This window comes from Eupeodes corollae, chromosome 3, assembly GCF_945859685.1.
Source record: "Eupeodes corollae chromosome 3, idEupCoro1.1, whole genome shotgun sequence".
NCBI lineage: Eukaryota > Metazoa > Arthropoda > Insecta > Diptera > Syrphidae > Eupeodes > Eupeodes corollae.
In genome coordinates, this window is record NC_079149.1 from 67206921 (window position 1) to 67223052 (window position 16132).

Genomic DNA, 16132 nt, shown 5'->3' on the forward strand with positions numbered 1-16132 from the left:
AATCCCCTTTAACACACTAATACAATTTTATGAAATGCATACTTGGTTAGGTTATCATAAAAAAAAATTAGCAAACGCTGTCGTTCCTTTCATTCTATTTACTATTTATTTTATTCATTTGTAATGAGATTTATGTCAAACAATTGTCAGTTAATTTTACATCTAACATCTTTCATTTCTTTACTATTACAACCACATAAAGCCTTAACAACTGGATGTTTTCTTTTTCATGCTAGTGGACCAGGGCCGGAACATTCAATACAAAACTGGGAACCCTTTTCAGTTTTGACTCTAACATACATATGTAAGTGTTTCCCATTTGGTACATAACAAGAAGGTACAATCTGTTGCCAAAAACAAGAATCGAAAGTACCGATATAAAAGGATTTGACATAATTTTACATTAAGAAGTGTTGAGGCGTTCACCCTTGAAGAGAGAGAAAAAAAACATATGTAGGTATATATTTAAATTAATGAATGGAAAAAAGAGTATAAACTAAACATTAGATAAGAATCCTGAGAATGTTATTGATTTCATTGAGATCAAAGCTAAAAAGCCATTTTTGTATATTTTTGTTAAACAAATGAGTTGATCGAATGCTTCGTAATTCAAAAGGCAGTAAGTTAAAAAATGGGGAAAAGACATTTTAAATTGGTTAATATTGTGCACTGGAATAATGGCAAGGTTTCTATCGTTACTGCGCAAACCACTTCTTACAAAAACTATTTTTAAAACTTTATTAAAATAAAGGTGTTTGAGAGGAAGAATACCAGAGCTTACAAACTGGAAAGTTGTGTTAATATTTTCTTCTTTTAATTAAATTCTTTTGCGTTACCAAAAAAGGTTGCCAAAGATTTTTGTAATGACCACCCCAACAGATTATACCATATTGTAGTTTCGATTGTACTAACCCTTAAAAAATAGTTTCCATACATTTTCTACAACATAGTTTTTTCAAATGAAACAAGATATAAGTGTTTGAAAGTAGGTATTCCTTAAATGCTTGAGTGTGAGTTTTTCAGTCCATTTTACTGACAATGTTTATTCTAAGATATTAATACTCAGTAACTGGTTCAATAACAAAACATTTTGGAGAACAATTATTCAGCAACACAATAGCTTGAATATCTGCGGAGGTACAACAGGAGATACTACTTAGTGTTATCTTTTTGCAGTCATAACTATGCTGAACAAGAAGAGGAAGGCTCAAATCTATAGAACATAATTCTTGTTTTTGCACTAATAACTAGTTTATGTATGCCAAACCAATGTCTTAATAACACTAACTTATGATTAATGTCAAATCAAGCAAAGTGGGACTAGAATAAAAACACGCTATATCATCAGCAAAGCCAACTACTTTGCCTTTTAAATTAAGAGCAAATATACTATTAATATAAATAAAAAACAATATTGGATCTAAGACAGAACCTTGCGGGACTCCTATGTTAACATTTATTACTTCACTAAAGTTACCAACTATTTCGACAATCTGTTCTCTAATTTTTTTAAGGTAAGAACTAAACCAATTAAGCATAAAGCCTCATAATCCAGCTTTCTCTCACAACTTCAGTTATGAAGCTTGTGAAAAGTATACTTATTGGTTTTAAATATTTTTTTAAATAAATAAAGAAAGCGGTTTCAGTTTTCAGGTCAAAATATTAGGGACCATATTTGTTGGAATACAAATTGAAATCTGAAGTATTTTTGTTCCTAGTGAAATATTTAAAGATAAGAAGTCATATGAGAAACAATAAACCTTATGATGGATCAATTGAAAATAGAGGTCAGAAATAACTATCAAAACTTATTTTTAGTTTGTTTTTCCCACTGATACACTACATTCTTTTGAAATGATTTCCGTTTCAGGGCATGAATTTTATTTACTATATCAGTTTAAATTTAAAAATATATAGAAATCTTAATGGTTGAGATTTTTTGGTGAAATCGATTGTTCTCTAGATATCTATACAAGGGTCTTAATTTCCATCCTAACATATGAAGCTGGTCAAAAAAATAGGTGTGAGAAAATTTTTGATATCCACTCTTGACTTGTTGCTGATTAGCGGTTGTTTTGAATTCAAGCAATGCAACCAATTTTTTTAAGAAAGAAAAGTTTTTCTCTCTATGAGGATGCTAAACTTGTTGCAATCAATTAATGTAATGCTCAGTAAATAAGTTATTTGTTTTGGAATAAGATTCTGTGTGTTCTAGAAGTTGGCCATAAAAATATGTGTGCTCGAAATAAAATCCAAGCTTTTTATAATATTTCTTATTTTATGGTATAAACTCTTGAGGTGGGTTGTTTAAAATCATTTTAGGAAAGACCTAAAAATTTATTGCGGAGGTCCTAAGCGGATCTCAAAATTTAATAACAAATACTGTCAAGCCCAAAGGAAAATAGAGGGCGGCCCAAAAAAAATGCTTTTATTTCGTCAAGGAATATAGGTGCTAAAATTGATAATGCAGTCAGTGCACGCTCGATTTGAAGAAGGCTTTAGAACTCGAATATCCCAGGAAGAATCGTCGGGAAAGTTCCATTCCTTAGGACTAGCAATATAAGGTCCAGAAAATTATTTGCCTTAAGCTATGTTAATTGGAACGAACCAGAGGGCGTACAAAAATGGCGAAATATCTTGTGGATTGAAGAAACAAAAGTAAATTTGTTTTTACCGGATTCTGGGTTCAATTTAAGGCGACCAAAAGGACTACGGACTACCACCACCGCTATACACCAAACATTTTTAAACACGCAGGAGAGAATATAATGGTGTGAGGCTGTTTTTCCTGGTACGGTGTAGGTCCTATATTCCGTTTGAATAACATCTTAACAAAATACGGATATAGTGTTTTTTTTGGAAGATGTCATGTTACCGTTTACTGAGGAAAACTTGCCCCTGCGATGCCACTTTCACCAAGACTACAATCCTAAACATACCGCAGGTCTTGTGAAAGATTAAATTCGAGAGAAACAAGTATCTGTTGTCCCATGGCCATGGTCAATCACCTGATTTCAATCTTATTGAGAACTTTTGTAATGAGCTGAAGCGTTAGTTAGAGGGTCAATATTTTACGAATGGAAACCAACTGTGGGAAGCGCCTCAAAGAGAATGGTATTCCATACCCTAGCAAACATGGCGAAAGTTAATAGAGTCAATGCCGTTACGACTTTATAAAGTTTTGAATAAAAATGGAGGATACTCGGGTTATTAAAGTAGGTAAAACAAAAATTGTGATAAGATACAGAAATTATTTTAAAAACGATAATATTACTAATTTAGAAAGACTATTTTGTTTGTCTAAGTGAAAAAATCTCCATCTGTAGTTTTGGGGCTATATCATCTATAATTGTAATGTATTTCAAGGTCTTAAAGTGTTTTTTATTTAAATAATATAAGAGCTTTAAAAATATCTACGTAAAATTACATAAAAAAGGAATACAAAATGAATTAATACAAAAATTAATTATCACACGTATTTTTTTGACCAGCTGTGAATGTTCCTTTGCAACGTTACAATTACCTTGTCAGAGTTTTTGAAACTTGACTGAGGAAATTATACGTCAAGTCTCAAATTATTTAAATGAATAGTTATGTAAGTATAAAGATACTTCCAGATTTTTGTTCGTCCTGTTAAAATACAAAACTATGTACATGCATGTTTCGCATACATTCAGGTTTGATAAACCCTTAACTATCAAAACGAATGATCTTTACTTCCCAATTTCTTGCAATTAAATTAAATTAAATAAACCTAGGCCTAGTGACTTACAACTCTCAACCATTCCTGTGTGCGAGTAATGTTGTCAGGAATGGAAGGGACCTACAATGTAAGGCCGAATTCGAACGGCTAATTTCATGACAAGAATTACTCTTGAAGGATTTGTCAATACCTCGCAAGAATTAAACCCAAGACCTCTTGCATGACAGTCTAACGCACTAACCATCATGCTACGGGTACTACTTTTTCCAGTAACTGGTTTTATTTTGAATAGCTATTTAGTCAGCTGTCATCTTTTGAAATTTGAAGTTTAAAAACTACGCTATTACTTAAAATGGCAATTTTTTTGTTTAAATTCAGTGCAATTGTGATGAACATAATGCATTTACAATTCACGGTTCTTTCTTTTTGAGGTTCTTTTATTACGAAAATAAAACATTTTATTGGAAAATCTTCCATTACATTCCAATTAAACTACATCACAGGATTTTAAAAAAAATGACTTCGCTCGTATCTACAATAAAATAAAGACACACACCTGTAAAAAGCTTTTTTTGTAGTAAGTAAACGAAATAAAACGCTACGTTCGGTTCTTCCGGATCAATATTTTAGCAGGTTTTCTGTTTAGGTACTTATGTACATATATGTAATTATGAGAAAAGGGAATAAAATATCTAGCAAGCATATGTATGTATGTAATATTATCTCGTTTTGAAATAGGGATAGATTTTGATGTTGTATTGACTCATTCTTGACATTTGGGTGGGATATTTGATGTTCAATATGTGTGTATAATGTAACCCTTCACTGACATATGAATATGTACATGAACACAAGAAAACATATCTATTTAGATGTGTATCTGCTTAAAAACGTAGATTTTTAAATTAATTTGTTTATTTTCCATTCTTATTTATAACAAAAAGACTGCATAATTTTAAAGAACAAATATTTTTTTTCTCATTTTCAGATAAGTAGTGGAAAGAAAGATTCCATAGTAACTGTAGCGGCGCTAGGGAATTTAGCAGGATTCAACACAATTCATACAGTGGTCCGGAGAACAACAGGAAGTAAGTACAATTGTATTTTATGTTTGAACAATTCACCAGTATAATAATAGGGTCAACAATAATTCACTATAATTTTCTTTAAATCACAAGTCGAAATTTGTTTAATGGCTAAGCGTCTTCATAAAAAAAACACTTGCATACAAGTTAACCATAAACTAGGTGCCTCAACAATACTTTGGGAACTAGGGATTAGTAACTTACAACTCTCAACCAATACTGTGTAACCTACAGTTTGAAGCCGATTCCGAATGGCTAATTTGAGAAAGCACTTTTCATGACAAGAATTACTCTTGGACGGTTTAAAAATTCCTCCCAATGGGCAGTACACGGCGAAAAAGAACTTTAGATGGCACAGGCAGGGTCTTAACCCAAGACCTCTGACATGACAACCCAACGCATTAACCATCACACTACTGACACTACCACATGTACCATATGTTGGTACCGTAAAATAAAAAGAGCGAAATAAGGCTTACATTAAAAAATTGAGCAAACTTAATTAAGTGCAATAAGACCAATTTTTGAACGTTGATGATGTTATTTCACGGCACCGTAGTGCTCTTTCATGAAAAATCAGGTTATACATACCATTCGCTTAATTCGCTCAGGTAAAATTATTTTCTTAACGAAACAACATTCGTAGTCTATAAAATGATGAGGCATCTACATCAAGCATCAAACTTAGTAAGCATGCATAATTTTGAGTATAATATCAGCTTACACGTAATTTACACCAATAACCTATGCAAATCAAAATTAATACAATTTTTCCGTTGCAAAAAACGTCATCTGGAGTTATTTCTTGCATTCCTCGTTGGTAGCTATTACCAACTTAAATCCAGTACAAGTATACGTCAAAAGTTAGATATCTGCACACACAATAATGTAAACGACCTGATGGACCTGCGAGCAACAAACTCAAAGCCCAATGTCCAAGTAGCCACTTTCGATTTATTTTTAATGCGTATGGAATGAACGCATGAATGAAGTTGAAAAAAGTATTCAATTACATGTTGCAAAATTGTCGATAATCCAAAGTAAAGGGCCACCTGTTGGCCATAGCCACTATATATGTACATACGCATACATAACATGTACATGAATACTTGACTGTATATGCAATATTGTGCTACGCACCTAGGATTGTAGAAGGTAAGAGAGCTAAAAGAATGTCATCTGTGTTTGGCTCGAGCCGTATATGGTAAAAGAATCTTATCTCTTCAACAGTATCTTGCTCAAATGCTTTATACCTACTAGCAAACAAGCTGCTAAAACTATGGCTATTCAATATTGTGGTCTCCACTCAACCGACACAGAAATTGTCCAAACAAAACTTGTTTGCCAAGTTAAAATAAAAAAATAATAATAAAAACTTTGACTTCAAGCTATGACGCCGCGCCGCCATCATACAGTGGGGTCGGTGTGTTAATGTTAATGATTAAAAGTCTTACATATTATTTGGTACAATTTTTGGATGTGATTTGTAGTGCATATATTTACAAAATGGCTATCAGAACAAATATGTTAAAGCTTATTGTTCAAAGCTTTGCTTTAGGATTGAAAACATGGGAAAAAATTGACATAAATAAGAAAATTAAAAACCAGGGAAAAAATAAAATTTGTTTGAATATGAAAACCTTTAAAATGATGTTAACAAGGCATATTCCAAAAATTTGCTTTGAGAGATCTAAGAATTTCGGTTAAATATTTTTTAATGATCAGGTCTACATTTCAAGTAAGCTCTTTTGTATTCACAACTGTTCGTTACAGAAATTATACAAAACATTCAACAGTTCGTTTTAAACGAGGTTAAGTTATTTTGAAAAAATTAAAATTGTGGACAGACGAAAATAGAAATGAGGCTGTCAGTCTACCTCAATATTTGAATGCTTGCAAATAATTGAGCTTATAGGGAATGGACCAGTATATTCGATATTGATTGAGGATCTATTTTCAAATACTTAATTCAAACAATGAGATTTCTATTTAATCTAAGAAAAAGGTGTACTTAATGGCCAGATTCAGCAGAAGATCAACTAAACCTACTGGATAGTTTTTTTTGCTAAAGAAACAATCCGTTTCCAAATGTTTTTGGATGTGTAGACGGAACCCAAATCAAGATGATAGCCTCCAAAATACTCACAATTTGTTTCCCAACATATAATAAAATGCCAACTTGACTCCGAATTGAATGTTGTTTTACTTTTATGAACAGCATTACTTAGGAATAAGACTGTCAAATTTTATTTGAATTTCATAAATTTCTTCTGGTTTCAAAATTGTTCAGTATTCAGTTAACGCCTGATCAATTATCAGGAATGATTCGGCTAAGTTGGTTTTTGATAAATTATGCTGAAAATCAAAACAATTGGAGAAAATAGAAAGGAAGAAAAAGCTTGAGTTTTGATTTTGATATAACTTTTGAATAAATAAGAAAGTCACAGAAAATAGAAAGAAAGAAAAATCTTGGGTATTGATTTTGATATTTTATTCGAACCACGTTAAAATTTCACCATGACAACCATTATTTCGACAATTTTTATTCGAATAAAATTACATTAAGTTGAATCACCTTACACAAACCAAAAGTTTGTCTTGGATAACATTTCACTATTAAAAATGTGACTATCACTTATCACCTTCACCATTCCATCCCAGTTCTTCCTTCGTAGTCGTATAAAATTAGTTTAATACAAATTAATAATAAAGTATTTTAAAGGGAATAAGTAAAAATAATACATTCTTTTGAATACGATCTTTGATTGTTAAACATCGACCTTTTCGAAATTTTCGATGACTTCATTATTGAAGATGAAGTAATAAATATAAATATAAATGTAAAAATAGAAACAAATGCAACAATAAAACTATTAAATTAATTAATAAAATATTCATAAAACTAGCCTAATTATCCATTACTTACAACTAACTTTATGGTCCCATACGGACACTCTAAGCTAAACTATAACACTAATTACTAATGCCTTTCGGCCTTAAGATCTATTTTACTTCAATTTAAATTTTATTTATTTTGGTTTTTATTAGAAAATTTTGAAAAAAACTAATGTCAATATCCTTTTTTATTTGTTTTTACTTACAAACTACTTAAAATAAGGTCCTTTAATAAAACTTAAAACTAACTTAAACTACCTATTCTACCTATAAACTACTTAAAACTAAAACAACCAAAGCAGCAAATCTAACGTTTTTTGTTTTTATATTTTACTGTCTTTTTTTGTATGTTTTTTTTATTTTTTTTTTTGTTCTTTTTTTTATATTCCATGTATTTTTTTTGTTTTTTTTTTTTATTTTTTTTTTTTTTTTTTTTTTTTAGTTTTTAATTTTTTTTTTGTATTTTTTTTGTGCCACCATGCCTATTCTACTTAAAACTATAAAACAAGTATGTAAGCCGGCCAAGGCTTAAACGTTATCAAGTGCCGATTGAAGCCACCAGAACTGGTTCTCCTGCTTCACCCTATCAGTTCGGTCCCGTTCGGACACAGCCCTACTGAACCGAAGGAGCTCTGCTCCACCTTGTGCCATGACGTCCCGATTGTACAGGAGTGGCCTATCCACGGTTCTTCGTCTGACGTGGTAGATTAACGGAACTGCCAATCTATCCTGTATCAGACAGCATCTATCTAAAAAGAGGAATGCCTCTGGGGGAATGAAGCCGCTCAAGCGTGCACTCTCAAAATACTCGTCGTTCGGATAGAACGCCCCGAAAATTAAATTGTTGGTCGAAGACATAGCTTTTGCAATGTGACCTCGAACGAGTTTTATCACGAAATTGTCAATTCTATTGATTCGAGCCCCATTGTATAGGACCTCGTTGGAATAGTAATGCACATAAGAAGATTCGGCTGTTCGATATAAGCCGGTACAGCGTCGTAAACACTGCCGCTCGAACACCAGAAACTTCTCCATCTGGGAAGGGACAACGTTGAACCACACAGGACAACCACAAACGATCATTGGCCGTATGAGGGCCATGTAGCAAATTACCTTCACTCTGGGGTCAAGCCGACTGCTAAAAAACAGCCGTTTCGTCAGAGCGAAGGCTCCTCTGGCCCTGGTCAGAGCAGCATTTATATGTCTGTCGAAATATAAATACTGATCTAACCAGATACCGAGGTACTTCACAACACTTTTGCTCGCTAATGACTGACCGTGAAGATCAACGATGACCATCTTGCGCCAATTCTTGCACGTATCCCTCGTGGCCATAGCCAACGGAGTCCGGAACAGAATTGTCTCTGACTTCTGGACATTTATTTTCAGTTTCCAGTCGTCGCAATATCGCTGAATCTTGTCGAAATCACGCTGCAAGAGAATTCTAATAACCTCAACCTTTCGGGCCGTTCTGTACGCAATTAGATCGTCGGCGTACGCAATTGCCTTTGTAAGACTACCTATCAGATCGCTGGTGTAAATGCTGAAGAGAATCGGCGAATTCACCGCTCCCTGTTGAAGACCATTTTTAATTGAGAATGTTGTGGTAGAAGTTACATTGCCACTTTTGACAACAAACTTTCTACCGTTAAGCATATCATAAAGTATATACAACAATGGCTTGCTTATGCCAAGCCTGCTCAGTTTTAGGTAAAGACCCTCTAACCATACGGTGTCAAAGGCCTTTTCCAAATCAACCAGGACAGCACCTGTGCATTGTTGTTTTGATTTATTCCATTGGATATCAGAAACGAGTTTAGACGCAGCATGAATTGTGTCATGACCCGCCTTGAACCCGAACTGTTTATCCGGAATTATTTTGTTGTCCGCAGCCCACTTAGTCAGAGCCCTATTAATGATTTTTTCGAAAACTTTGCTGATGCTCGGAAGAAGACTTATCGACCGAAGATTTGACGGGTAGTCCAACTAACTAACCATCACGCTACGGGTACACATTATTCAGTACAAAATTCGTTAATTAAAGTAAAAAGTTAGCAGTAATAAGTGTGTTCTTCTTTCGTTTTCAGTACTTGCTTATTGAATTATGGAGCACCGATTTTGTAAATTCGAACAATTTATTTGTAGAATTGATTTCCATAAAGATCCGCAGTTCTTTTTTTGTTTAAACTTTGTCCACATTTTCAAAATAAATTATTGATGATATTTTTTAAAATACTGTTTAGTTATTATTCTGTATTTCAAATACTGCAAGATTCTGTATCTCAAAATGCTGTTTATTCAAAATGCAACATTATCAAAATACTGTATTTCATACAACTTTATAATATTGGAATTTTTGACAGATCAATTAGTTTTGTGCAATTGTTTGTGAAATTGTTGATTATGAAAGGAACAATTCATGTAGGAATACGAAAGAGACACAAACAGTAAAGAAATTCGAGGGAGGGAAGTATATTAGAAACTTATGCTAATGAATAATTACACTGGTCAACAAAATTTTAACTTTTATTTGCCACACGGATTTTTTTGATATTTTTTGCTTTAGTTGGTGATCATAAGAAAAAATAAATAATTAAAAAAATTTGTTGGCCAAAGATTTTTTTATTGAGTAATTTCAAATATTGCGAATTAACACAGATCTTGTTAATCAAAATATATAAATGACTTAATAAATCTTAGATTTTCTTCCATGTTTCGCTTCTGGTTGGTCCCTTTTAATTGCCCAGCAGTAATCCACTAACATATTTAGGTTCCATATGCCCTAGTACAACTTTTCCATATTCAAAATGTGTTGATGGAACCTCTCATTGTGCTCGTCGCTGACAGGCACTAAATTGTTAGGAAATAAAGTGGATCTTAAGTGGCATGTTGCAACCCAAAGCTTTATATGTCATTAACAGCTCGCTAACCAACTCCCTGTAGCTGCCACTCTTGTGGTGACCCAACAAATTTGCAACGACATTTTTAAAAGCCTCCTATGCAGATTTTTCTAGATAGGATCGTTGTTACACTTCCTCGACATGTTCACAGGGTTAAAAACAAAAAAACTGCTAAAACAAAAAGTGGTTAAAATGCAACCACAAATATTTTTAAAACGGTTTACTTGGAAGCGATTCTGTCAAGTTTTTAGTTATACCCTATCACAACAAAACTGAGGCTAATTGACACTTGACAATTGTGATTTGATAATGAGACTAGATTGACAAAACAAAATTAGCTATCAAAGTTCGTGTGACAAAACCAGTGTTGACCAGTGTTATTATTATGTTTTCTTTAAAAAACGTATTCTGTTTTAATGTTTCTGTCTCACTTCACGTAAGACGATAATCGTCAAAGTGATATCGTCAAAACGATAGCGTTTGCACGAAAGCTAAGTAGGCATCGTCTGCTATTAAATTCCATTGATAACTAAGCAAATTGGAGCTAAAAAGTTTCGGTGTAGTTTAGTTTTGTAACAAAATGAAAATAAAAACTCAAAAAAAAAAACAATTTATTCGGTTACGAAGACAATTAAGAGATGAATCGGATCTTCTATCTTTTCTAACCCTTATTTGGAATTTTTTGTGTATACAAAACATTAGTAATCTCTCCTGATTGTTGTTAAATAAATAAAACAATTGTAGTTTTGTAATTGCAAAAGAGGACTTTATAATAATATTGGAAACAATAAATTCGCCAGACGGTTGTCGTTCTTCATACATGTGTAACTATTGAAACTTTGGGGCGGAGAAACATTGGTATATTCGAGAGGCAATGATTGAAGTATCGTTCTTGCATAAAGCACTAATCCAGAGTAGTTAAACAAAATATATTTTTGAATCCAAGTTATGTATGTTCATTGTGAATAAAATGTTGTCTTATATTCCTTCCCTTGGACAAAATTGGGTTTTTTATTGCATTATTGATTTTATAGATTTATCTACGGCGGTGGCAACAAATAAAAACACAAAAAATAACAACACACAATAAACATCACAAACTAGTTGGCATGTTTATTAACAATACATTTTGCAAATTTTCAAAATTTCCTAAAGACAAAAACGAAGAACAAACATTATATTTCGTTGAGTTTATTTTGACATTTCAGTCATAGTATAAGAGTATTTATACTATGACTGAATTGTTAATAAACATTCCGACTGTTTCGTGATGTTAATATAATTGTTAATGTAACTTTTTGTGCTTTTATTTGTTACTGCCGACGATGAAACTGTAATTTCAAAAATTGTTTGTATATTTGATATTGTGAATTGATAAATATAATTATAATTTTGAGTATCCATAGGTCAGTAATACAAAATCGACTGCAAAAGTTAGTAAAATGTATGGATGAACATTCTTCCTTGGCCAATACGATTAAACATCATTCTGTCACAGGGATCCAAGAAAAGACTCCATTTTATCCACAGGGGACAATACTTGGTTTACAAAACATTTGTTGTTTCCGAAACTATTTTGGATGCTCAGTGCAAGAGCTTATTTATATACTTATGTTTTGTATATACAAAAAATACACATGGGTTAGAAGAGATAGAGGGTCTGATTCATGTATTAATATTCTTTGTTTCAGTACTAACTATATATTTTTTATTTTCGTTTTGTAAGAAAAACTTAACATTTTTATTTCAATTAGCTTAGTAATCAATAGGAATTAATAGCAGACAATACCTAATTAGTTATCGAGTAAACGCTATCGTTTTGACGATACTCGTTTTACGAATGACCCTCCTGTGTATTCATAGAAAATTACTTAAGTCGTGATTTCTTGATCTATAGTTTAAGGCTTTTTGATTTCATAAACACAGCTCTTATTCATAGTCAATTTTTCTGATGTGTGTAGTAAAACTCCAATTTAAAGTTGTATTCTACTACAATTATACCTACTTCAAATAACAGGTCAAACCAAAAAAATACTGTTATACTTTCAAACTCGTTATTTTGTTCTGTCATTCCTTAAATTGGATGCCAAAAAAAGTAAGTAAGCAACTTACAATCTTCTTCAATTGCGGCTTCAATCCACATTTTTCAAGTTAACGTACAATTTATTTGATATGATTTACTTTTTCAGCTTTTTAATTCACAAACAACAATCTAATATGACATTTGGCTGCGATAATAATTTCCTATTTTTATAGGTAAGCCCCAGGTTTTGCCCTAAACTAAGGTTTAAATTTATTTATAAATAGCCTAAACTCTGGATTTGCTTGACATGTCGCAAAATTTTAAACCTTTGCTAACTATAAATTGGTTATTGACCTTTATTCAAAAAAAACAAGCATCCAAACATGTCTAAAAAGTGACAGTTTGTGAAAATAAAATTTTGCGAAAACAAAACTAACTTTTTACAATATTTTGACATGTTTTCTTATCGTCTTGTCCCACTGTGTGCCATCAACATCAGCAGCTTTATTCGATATAATACATTTTGCAATCACAAGCTGGACAAAGTTGAAGCTGAGTATCATTGCCTTAATGGTAGAGTAGTCGGCGGCGGAGCGGAGCGGCCCGGCGGCGGCGGTCTTCTCTACACCAGCTAACTCAAGCTGTGGGAAGCAGAAAACTCTCTCGCTCTGGTGTAAACATGGTTACACTGGCAGATAGTAGGTTATCTGACACCAGTCACTTGCTGAATATGATCAAAAAGTGCCCAGCGCCAGCACTTCAGCAGTCATTGTTGCAGCAGCGGTCCGTGCTTGTGCTAGTCTTTCAATAGTCGCTTTTGTCGCAGGTCGAGTTTTACTTTCGTTTGGAGGTACATACAGTGATTTCGCATGGTGGTAATGTTTTGATATTGTCTAATGATTGTGTCATATGAAAAAGATTTGATCGCGATCAAACGTCACGAAAAATAACCCCTGAAGAATCTGCAAAGATTTAAAAAAAAATAGCTTTGGAAAAGAGTGGGTGTTGCGACACATCCGTGTTAGTTTCTAAATCTTTTATTTCGTGATTCTTCAATAAAATAAAAGTAGCAAATAAACTTAACTAATTAATTTAATAACCTGACATATTTCTGCGGGCTCTAACGATTAGTGGAGGCGCAAATCGAATCGAAACGTCGTGTCGCCATCGCCGTCGTTTTTGTAGTTGTTGTGGTCGTCGCGGTCGTCGTTTTCGTCAAATTAAAACGAAAACAAGTTCACTTCACATGACTATTCAGCAGCAGCAGCGGCAGAGTCGTTCGTAGTCGGTGGCTGTAGCTGTGCTCGAAGTGCGAGGTTTTCACCTTAATTTAAAACTCACTGCTCTGATTCAACTAAACACACAAATTCTCTAAGAATCCGTAGGCGATCCAATAACTGACTTAATTTTGAAGTTTCTATGATTTGGTTTTTTTAAGTTTGACACAAAAAAGTGTGTTCTGATTTTGAAACTTCAAATTTCGAGTGCTTAAGTATTTAGGAATGAAAGTTCTGCATTTGTTGTTAAAAAGTGCAACCAAAAAGGTTAGCGCGTTCTTTTTGTTGTTGTTTTTGTTAATTATACCCACCGTGCAGTGCTTATAAATTTGATTGTGTATAAATCCAAACTCAGTTCGTATTGGAATAATATTTAGTGTTTACACGATCCTATGCGTGTGTGAACAGATAAAACAAACAAGTTAACACACCTTCGTACAGTGTGGTATGGTATCATTGTCGGTGTCGGTGTCGGTCGGTATGAGGTAGATGGAGTAATAACCGCACTGCGACTTAACGATCTGCTGGATGGCCACCTTGTCGGGGAGCAAGGGACTACAATTTATTTTTCTTTATTTTTAATTTGTATCTTTAAGACAATTTGCATAGAAACGATGAAAATAACAGCATGGCGGGCGCGCGTTTATTTATTCAAAACAATAATAACTAATAATGAAGCGAGCGAAATAACAATATGTTGTTTTGTTTTTCTATTGTTTAAAATGCGTTTTTTTATTGAAGCATAAAATATTGTCAATCCAAGTGTTTAATTGTGGAACAAAGTCTTGTCATTCAGTAATTTCTTGTATAATCTAAATTCAATTGTTAACTAACCAAACAACATTAAATTGGGTCCTTCAATTAATTGAAAGCAAAATACCTATATTTAATTTTTATTTTTCTATCTACTTAGAAAAAGAAAGGTTTTGTTTTCTTAAAGCTAATTAAATCTACGCACCTACATATGTTTCTATATGGGGGTTCTATTAAAACGGCACATGTTTTGTTACATGCGGCTTGGGAAAGCTATTCCTGCAGTCCGGTATCTTTTTTTTTAAATAAGCATAATTTTCGTCGTTTTTGAGATTTCTTCTCATTATTATTTTTGTGAAACTATCCTCGAAACTTACTTTTTTTTATTGCAAAAACAAGGCACAACAATTTTCATTATAAATTAACTCTCTGTTAGTGTTTTATGGTATGGTTATGAAGCTTTATGTCATATTTTAGCTTTTTTTATAAATAACACTAATTAAATGTTTACTTTATTTCAACTTCTGATGGAATTTAAGTGCGTGTCAAGTACAACTTGTAAAATTTTGTCATTATTATTATTATATTTTAATGGCATTTCATAATTCAGATTCAGATTCTTCAGATGCCAAGGTATAATAGGTTGAATTCAAAAATGCAACTAGTTGCACCAGCCATGCCGACAAAATTGATGCAAAGCATTTATGAACAGAAAAACTTCTGCAAGAATGCAACGACATACAATATAAAAAATCAGTTCATAAATGTCATCGAAGTAGGCGCCTATAAAAAAGTATGACAGAAATAATTAAGCTTTTTCTATGAGTTACGCGGGTTTTGGTTTTTAGTGCATTAACAAAAATTCTTTCAAAATGTCCAATAAAAATGTTTTATGAGGACTTATTTTAAATGTTTTAAGTGAAACAAATTCATTCATTTCTATGAAGTGAAAATATTATATTTCAACTTCTTAATAACAAATCATTTTACCTTTTGCCAATAATTTAGTAAATATTCAATTATTTTACCTACACATCTTGTTCTGAAATTTTCCTGCAGAAAGGCAACAGAAATAAAATGACTGCAGGTTTCATCGAATTTCAGCTGTGAGGCTGTTTTTTTGAACAGAGTTACCGACTGCAGTAATGCAGTGTATTTACATTTATTAACGCAAATCTTGCATTACTGCTGCATTTTTACATTTGAACTTACTCATATTTATTAAAATAACTTGTCTTGGACGACTTAATGTGCGGCAGGTTCATTGACATGGAAACATTTTATAATTCTTTGGTGCTTTCACTATAGGTCTTTAGTAATAAAACTACTACGAGATATCACAGTTCATTTCCTTACAAAAAAACTAAATTATTAAAAAAAAATTGTATATAATATTAAGTTATTTTTTTAACCTTTTTTTAATTTTGGAATAATAATAAAACCTTTGTGTCCTTTTCATTTACGTCTTGATTTCTGTTTTAACTTAGAATTTACAC

The 16132-nt window shown here is 32.5% G+C and overlaps 1 protein-coding gene across 5 annotated transcripts in view; it reads left to right on the plus strand.

Moving 5' to 3' along the window:
• Nucleotides 1–16132, plus strand: part of LOC129952887 (high affinity cAMP-specific and IBMX-insensitive 3',5'-cyclic phosphodiesterase 8) — a 169790-nt gene that overhangs the window by 66770 nt on the left and 86888 nt on the right. For 2 of the 5 annotated variants that reach the window (XM_056065822.1, XM_056065818.1), the window contains exon 3: nt 4692–4791. In XM_056065822.1, the coding sequence (XP_055921797.1) occupies nt 4692–4791 (100 nt within the window). Of the gene's footprint in view, nt 1–4691; nt 4792–13386; nt 13482–14132; nt 14151–16132 lie in introns of those variants that run through there. The other 3 variants (XM_056065820.1, XM_056065819.1, XM_056065821.1) reach the window with 3 other exon arrangements.